This window comes from Octopus bimaculoides, chromosome 6, assembly GCF_001194135.2.
Source record: "Octopus bimaculoides isolate UCB-OBI-ISO-001 chromosome 6, ASM119413v2, whole genome shotgun sequence".
Classification (NCBI taxonomy): Eukaryota; Metazoa; Mollusca; class Cephalopoda; order Octopoda; family Octopodidae; genus Octopus; species Octopus bimaculoides.
In genome coordinates this window covers 80,791,339-80,800,306 of record NC_068986.1, presented here as the reverse complement: position 1 = coordinate 80,800,306, position 8,968 = coordinate 80,791,339, and the positions used below count along the sequence as shown (strand labels likewise).

At 36.5% G+C, this 8,968-nt stretch overlaps 1 protein-coding gene across 4 annotated transcripts in view; it reads right to left on the bottom strand.

Moving 5' to 3' along the window:
* Window positions 1-1,104: 1,104 nt before the first annotated feature.
* The window catches only part of LOC106878795 (transmembrane protein 220), a 45,848-nt gene continuing 37,984 nt past the window's right edge, over window positions 1,105-8,968 (bottom strand). For 3 of the 4 annotated variants that reach the window (XM_052968898.1, XM_052968899.1, XM_014928133.2), the window contains exons 6-7: window positions 6,829-6,894; window positions 1,105-3,429 (exon numbers count right to left, since the gene is read on the bottom strand). In XM_052968898.1, coding sequence (XP_052824858.1) covers window positions 3,288-3,429; window positions 6,829-6,894 — 208 coding nt within the window. In that variant the 3' untranslated portion in view covers window positions 1,105-3,287. Of the gene's footprint in view, window positions 3,430-6,813; window positions 6,895-8,968 lie in introns of all 4 variants that reach the window. The other variant, XM_052968900.1, reaches the window with a different exon arrangement.

The following is an 8,968-nucleotide window of genomic DNA, read 5'->3' as shown; positions in this document are numbered from 1 at the left end:
AAGGCAGCTGAGGATTTCGTGCGTGAATTCCGTCAACTCATCGCAGCCGAGGGGTACATCGCACAACAGATATTTAACTGTGATGAAACTGACCATTTTTGAAAAAAAAAAAAAAACACAAAAAGCTCTGAAGAATCTACATAACTGCAGAGGAGAAGAAAACGCCAAGCCACAAACCTATGAAAGATAGGCTAACTGTCGCCCTTTGTTCCACTGCGTATGGAGACTTGAAGACTAAGCCGCTCCTCATCTACCGTTTCGAAAATACACAAGCGTTCAAGTTGCACAAAATCTTGAAGGAGAAGCTGCAGATGATGTGGAAGGCAAACGTTAAAACCTGGGTCACCAAGCAATTCTTCACCATGTGGACCAAACTTATCTTCGGACCAGCAGTAAAAATGTACGATCTGGAGAACGATTTTCCTCTCAAGGCCCTCCTCATCCTCGATAATGCTCCTGTTCACCTTTCTAACTTCGAAGATGACATCCTGGACGAATTTAAATTCATAAAAGCCCTATCTATACCTTTCACGCTACACCACCCCTATCTTGCAGCCCATGGACCAGCAGGTGATTTCTAATTTCAAGAAATTGTACATCAAACACCTGTTTCGTCAGTGCTTTGTGGCCACCAAAAATACAAATCTAACCTTTCGCAATTTTTTCTGTTTTCATTCATTGACATCACTTAACATATTTTGCATAACTTATAATCTGCATTGCTCAAAAGATTTTTTACAGGCATTTATGTCATTTACAGACATTGCAATGTTTCAATCAAATTACAATACTCATGTATCTTATGTCATTTTGTTCCTTGCCATATTTCATAATATCTATTAATCATTTTATAGTTTTTGATCCCAGCTACAGCCATATTCTTAGCCCTTGAGTTCTTTTACTCCCAGCTGCAATTAAAATTGCTACTCGCTGTGTTGCTTTTAATCTCACCTGAACCACACTTCTACCTATTCTACTGCTCTAATGGAAGAGATGGTTTGGTGTTGTATAGTGCCAGACTGTGAGAGAAATTGATAGAGATTTTATGTAATAAAAGTGCTTGACTTTAAACAAGAAGTAAAACAACTGAAACAAGAGCAAAAGTATTTGCAGATAAATACATTTATTTCTTCAATTTTATAATTCATATGTCATTATCACAAGGAAATATATTGAGGATATACTGGGATTATATCAACTGAGGAATATTTGCTGATTTCTTCAGCTCTGGAACCTTATTTCAAGAAATGGAATGAAAACTCATCAAATTAAAATCAGAAAATCAGCATTAGAGTTCCAGAACTTAAAACATTTATTGGAATTTTAAGGCAGTTTCCATTTTGTTTCAAAATTTGTTGAAATTCTAATCCAAGAGTGTTTGGTCATGATTATCAAGTGTCTCAATTTTTTAAACAAGAAAATATTTTCAATGGAAACAAATTTGGAAAAAAAAAAGGTCAGTTTCAGTCAGAGTGGGGTTTTGTATAGAAATATATAAACACCTGACTTTTGAATAGATTGACTTGAATTTAATTATACTGTGATGTGGAAGAATTATCGTGGGATCATAATCTATGCATAGGATTATTGATTTTATATACTGATCTTAAATATTAATCTAATAACATATATTATGTGGGCATGAGAAATGTGACTTCTAATATTTATACCTTTTGCAAAAGCTTAATTAGTGTTAATGAAATGAAATAGATTTGGCCAGGGAATGAAACTATTACATTTTCTAAGCTTGTGGCATACTCAGCTTTTCAGTTTTCAGTATCAGCATAGTCATCTAAATTCTTACAGTGTCAATCAAACAATAAGTTCGGAATGTTAGTGTAGGGACTGATCATAACAGTGGATTTCAATTGCAAGTCATAAATAGTAGTATTATACCTACATGTCTTAAATATCAGTCATAGCCATCAGTTTTAATTGTGAAACTCTAATCTACTATCAACAACTTGAAGCTCATAACTTAGAATTTTAATGCAACAGATTCATGAGATTTCATATTAGACATATCTTTGTAACATTGTTATGCTATGTAATAAATTTCAACTGGTTACACATGCAATCATCTTCAGGTATTTCATTATTATTGCTTAACCCTTTAACATTTAAACTAGCCATTACCGACCCAGATATTCTACCAGCTTTATGTTGAAACTGGCTGGATTCAGCCTCGCACACCTACCCTACAATGTCATTCTAAACTTAAACAATCACATCTTCAAAATCTTGAAGTTACAAGATACAGCATGATTAATTTTTTTAAATGTTAATAAATAAGCATTACATTTGATAAATTAATCTGAATATTACAACAGGGTTAATCTATACACTATGTGTAACGAGTGTTGTCGTTAAACTATAGGTATCCAATTAACGACTTGATTTCATTTGCCCACTTTATTCTCATAGTTTTAACAAGACATATATTTCATATGTCTGTCATATCATTTTTTTTTTTTACAAATTTGCAATTACTTTATTATTAGTTTGTTTATGCAGAGAGGAAATGATGACTCTTTTGGGTGGTCACTAAGACTGATGGCAGGAAAAGAGGGAATTATCTTTAAACCATTGACTTGGCTTGGTGATTAGATGCTGGTGTCAAACAATGAATTGAGTCTACCACCCAACAACATGAACACTCTATTAAAGAGGCTCCAGACACCTTTCCTCCACCAAAATTCACCCACTAAAGCTCTAAAGAGAGGTATGAAGTCCATACATAATTATCTCCCAACCCCACTACCATCACACACATATATAGTAAAACCTGTATCTATGTGTATATAAGAAATTAATATATAGACATATTTGGCTAAAGACTGAACCTTCAAATGAAGTTTAAATACTTATTCCACAGATGATTAAATTTTAGCCTATGTAAACTAAAAGTTTGTGAGTTCAAGCTGCACAAAGTCTATTTTCTGATTGCTAATAATCATTTTTGTTCATATATGTATATAGGAAGCCTATATTTTAAAATGGTGTGTAAAATAGTAGTGGTGATGTTTATGGATCTTTTACTATATAAATGAAATGATGTGGTTCCAAGTAGGAACTGACAGTGTGCCAGAGATACAGGCTTACAGAGAACACACCACTGTACCATGTTATGTCACTTGATCATGGTCAATGAATGTGATGTAAATATATCGTATATCACAGAGGTTTCAGGTGTAGAGAGAGGCTTTTTGTTGTTGAAGTTCACATAGAAATCCCACGTAACTGGTATATAATCGGTCCTGTTCCAAGCAGATCAACCAAGTGATCAATCAAGATTCAAACATTCCTTTGCAGTGCCCTAAGACCTGGTGCCAGTTGCCAACATAGCAGAGTGCCCAGGAAAACAGAGGTACCAAGGATACACCAACAGATAAAAGAAACAACACCTTTATGGTTCTCTGTCCACTGAGGCTGAAAAAAAGACAATAGAAATATCATATCAATGATTGGATAGAAAAACAGATTTTCTTTCATAACTACATGATGATAAATTAAAAACAATGTGTCTGAATAGACAGACACAGTATGTAGATATTGAATGATCCATTCAATATCTACACATTGTGTAGACATCAACTGAACAAACAGACAGGGAGACATCAGCAACTGAACAAAAAGACAGATAGACACAGTGTGTAAATACTATTTTGATTGACATAGTGTGTAGATATCGACTGAACAGATAGACACAGTGTATGTACTATCATCAACATCATTTAACATCTGTTTTCCATGCTGACATGGGTTGGATGGCATGACAGGAGCTGGCAAGTCAGAAGTCTACACTAAGTTCCACTGTCTGTTTTGGCATGGTATTCACAACTGGATGCCCTTTCTAATGCCAACTACTTTACAGAGTGGATAGGGTGCACTATAACTGCATTTCAAGGCCATACCAGCACAGTCTTCTCTCTTGCACATTACATCTAATGCTATGTAAACCCAGTTTTCCTCTCAAATCATTTACACTCTGTCGTATGTGCACACTGACATTACTTATCCAGTGAAGCATACTGGTTTCATTTCCTTCAAGTCTTTGCATGTCTGTATATATATAGTGTCATGAGAGACAGATGTGGTGTATAGAAGCTGACAAAATAAATTGGCACACTGTGTACATGTTGCCAGCATTTACTGGATAGGTAGGTAGATATGATGTGTAGATGTTAACTGGATAAATACAAGTGTAGATGCTTGACTAGATATAGAGACAATATTTACATATCCAATCAACATATTAGTTCGATAAATAGACAGACAGAATGTAGATGCTGACCATCTGTATATTTTATTCTGTGAAACCTTTAATACCATTGTTCTATAGAATTCAGTTTATGATATATTTGTGTAGAGTAAATAATCCATGAAAATCTATTTTTCAACACTTACATGCAAGTCTTCAGTATAGTGAAGCACATTATCTAAATGTCAGAATTGATTATCAAAACATACAGCCAGCCACAGTCAAAAGATACACATCATAACTGACAGTTAAGAATGCACAGATGTTATGGTTGACATTAAAATACACAACTTTTATAAATGACAGTCAAAACATGCAGGTATCATAGCTAATAACTTGCAGATATCATAGCTAATAACTTAGTTGACACAATCAAAACACAGATGTCAAAGCTGATACAGTCAAAATATACAGATGTCATAACAAACAATCAAAACATAAAAATGTCATAGTTGATGCAGTCAAAACCTAGGGAAGTCATAGCTGATGCAGTCAAAATACCTCAGATGTCATAAAAGGACACAGGCCCCCTTTGGTCATGAATGACCATGGGACTGCAGCTAGAAAGTTACCCTCTGAGACACAAACCCAGGCAAGATTGTTTGTGGAAGGCCAGCATTCGATCATGCATACAAGTCTCCCCTCTCCATGCCACCAATGTTATCAGAGGGAAAGGCAAAGGCCAATACAGTTTGGCACCAGTGATGTCACAACTCATTTCTACAGCTGAGTGAACTGGAGCAATGTGAAATAAAGTGTCTTGCTTAAGAATACAACACAGAGCCTGGTCCAGGAACTGGACTACCACATGATTGTGAGCCTGATGCTCTAACCACTGAGCCATGCGCCTTCATGTCAGATATCATACTAAATGTTAAAATCCAAAATCAATGTTGTTCTATACTAAGAGAGCTTTCACAACTTCCAACTAAAATGTACAACTGCAAATACCATTGAGATCAACAAAGATTTCAAATTGCTTTCATGCTAGTCATAAAAACATAATACAAATCACTTTCTTAATTTTTGTCATGCCATCTATCTTACATAGCATATTCAATAAATGCAGATGGAAGAATTAGTAATATTCTGAACAAGTTGTTCCCTTCCCCAATGCTTTTAAAATCATAATCGCATGAGCTTCAAACAGTTTGCAAATCATACACATATCCTCATATGTGGCATCCCTATGACTTCTAGCCATCATTACCCTGACGTGAGTTGCTATATACCTCTTTGAAGTCTATTTCAGTCAATGAGAAAGACAATTCTAAAACAAAACATCAGTAACCATAACTGATGGTATAAATGGCATACATACAGATTAGATGCACCCCAAATTCAGCAACACACTTTCAGGAAAGTTTTTGATGCTATAAAGCATCATAGGCCCAACTTCACACATAGTACCCAGGGTGGTTTTTGAGATATTTTGGGGGAAAAAGTACATCTTATATGTTATCAAATAACTGATGATGACATCCGCTTCTTTAATGCTGAGATCTTTGATGGCTGAAACAGTCCTACTTAACCCACAAGTTCTGTAACCTGTCAAGCACATAAGTTCAATGGTGACAGTAATAGTAGAAAATATGGTTGTGTCTCACCTGGCTCTCTTCAGTTGTTGTTCTTTCCATGAACATCCCATCTTTAGGCAGCTTCCCCCAAGTGATACAGTCAACAGTAACATCTGACAGGTAGTTAGGACTGACCTTGCACTTCCTTAGAGTCCTTTTGAAGAAGTTTCTTTATCAAATCATGCCAACTCATAAGGGCCAGTTTCCCGATTTCCATAGCGTATATATTCCCCACCTGGACGATGTGCTGGTCGGTCACAGGATTACTCATTTTTGCCCAATTAGTTGACTGGAGCAACATGAAATGTTTTGTTCAAGAACATGTGTCACACAGTCCAGAAATCAAAGCCACAATCTTACAATCATGAGTCCCAACATCCTAACCGCTAAGTCACACACCTCCACTTCCTTCAACTGCTCTTCATCTGATCTTCTTCAGCTCTCCATTGAGCATTGACCATGGTGCAGCTTAACAAATGCATACCACTCGACAACATTAACACATGCATTGAAGACAAAAATACTTGAAGTTACATACTGCACAACCCAACATTCACAGCACATAAAACATACTAAAGAAAGGAAAACGAAACACAAACATACCCAGTGTAATCCCAGGTACTACATTTGAGTAACAAAAAGACACAACAACAATGGTACACAGACAATAACATAAATCCATAAATCCATCATGGAATATGCCCAGACCCAGCCTTGGGTTCTAATACCTCTATCACAGACTACGAAGAACACAAAACTGTCCACTTCACATTATCACAAGTTGAACAAAGATCACCTACAAAACAAACATATTTGAAAAGTAAGATGAAAGAAACACACAAGTGGCACATTTTGTTGCTGTCGTTACATGTATAACTATGTCCCGCAGCTATAACCACATGTAGGAGAGTTACCCCATCAACATGTAGCTATGGACAAGTGTGACATGATCAATGATAAAAAAAAAGTACGTACTGTATAGAATATTACCTGGGCAGGGACATGAAACGACACACAGACAACCAGAAAACTATTATGGCAAGACCAACAAATTCTCTGTAAATATAATAGAAAACATGGTTTAGAGAGAGAACCAATGGATAAGGGGGAGGGATGAGAAGTGAAGAAGGATGAGGAAAGGGTGAGATTATGAGGTGTGTGAATGAGAGTGTGCAGAGATGGAGTGGAATGGAATAGAGGTGTGTGGGTATAAAATGTGAAGCAAGAAATGTGGAGCAAAGAGAGAGAAAAGTGAGAAGGTGGAGAGAAGGAGAAAGGAAAATTAAGTGAAGATGTGAGATGAGGTGAAATGGAAGAGTGAAGGTTTGTTTCAGTGAAGATGTTAAGTAAAGTAGAGCAAGAGAGAACAAGTGTGAATGCACGTGAGAGTGTGAGTGCATGCCTGTGTGTGAATGTATGTGTATATGTGCATATGTCTGTATACCAAATGAAGTAAGATAGATAATTCAGAGAGAGTGTAAGAGGGGGAACTTGAAGAGATTTGGCTACTGTTTCTAGCAGGTGAATCAAAGTAATGAAGTGAAAGGACTTTGGTGGAGAAAATTGGGGAAAGAGGGGAATTGGTGTTGGCTAGAATAATTAGAGATTTTCAAATTTCTTGTTTACTTAACCCTTTAGCATTTAAACTGGTCATATCAGGCTCAAAATATTCTGTCTGTTTTATGTTCAAACTGGTCAGATCCAATATATTGCACTTACCTTACAATGTAATTCTAAAAATAAAACAATCACATCATTGAAATCTCAAAACTGCAAGATAATGCATTATTAATTCAAAACATTTGATGGAACAATTTGAATACTAAAGGGTTAATTTAAATAAGAGTAAGAGTAGTAAGAGAGAGGAAGTGAGTTAGAGGTCAAGTAGTGAGATAGAAGACATGTGACTGTGGGTAAAAGAGACCAGAAGATATAGGCCAGGTTTCAAATTATGACCAAGTTTGGTGTGAAGGGTGGGGAAGGTGGGTGAAGTGGAAGAGGTTCAAGGAAACTCACCTCTGAACATTGTTGTTGTTGTCGTTGTTTTGCCTAAAGTCAACCCTGAGTGAGCAGACCTAAACCCATATACTCTTTGTAGGAGTATGAACACTACATCATCAAATCGGGTGTAACTAGTTAAGATTGGACTGTTAGTTCACAGATCTTTAGTTCAAATCTATAGCCAGCACTTCACTGTATGCATATGATTCTACACTCACTGTTTACATGGAATTTGGGTCTATCAACAAAATGATATCTTTTATCATTCAGTCAGTGATGGAAAGGCCCCAAACTTTTTGATTGTTTTTTTTGTTGTTTTTTTTTAAGGTCTTCCAGACTGGAGGAATGGAAGAAAGAAATAGGCACACTGTTCAATACTTTCTACAAAATGAAAAAGTACCAGGTGCCAAGTGGTGGCATAAATTTTTCAAACCAGATATGGTAATTTTGACAGGGATCCACAATTTCCATCTACTCAATTTCACTGCCAAGTTTGGGCTAACCTGAGGGTTACGATAAAGACACTTACCCAAAATGCTGCACAATGTGACAGAAGCCAAAACCTTATGGCTGTGAAGCAAACTACATAACAACACAGTTATACTTAATCAGAGGCAGAGTTGATCTTTCACTCCCATGTCGGTGACACATAAGAGGCACCCACTACACTCTGTAGAGTGGTTGGCATTAGGAAGGGCATCTAGCTGTAGAAACCAAGCTCCTTGGCTTATCAGTTCCAGTCAAACCATCTGACCCATGCCAGCATAGAAAACATGCTAAATGATGATGATGATGATGATGATGATGATGAAGATGATTTAACAGTATGGAATAAGTGGGTGACATAACCTTCAAGAGTTCTTCATGGTTTAGATGGTATTCAATTTATATTGTCTTAGGAGTTCTGATAGTGATGAGATGAAGAAGGGAGGGGAGCATATGATATGAGTGGTGCATCGGTGTGGAGTGGAGTGGGTGGCAGTGGAGTACCAATCGCTGTACTAAACAATGGTTTAGTACAAGGGTGGATGTATGGCTTATGCATGTGTGGGGGTTTTGAGAGGAGAAAATTTCAAGGAGACACAGGAACAAGGAGAAAATTTCAGCTAGGGCAGCGAAGAAAATTTTA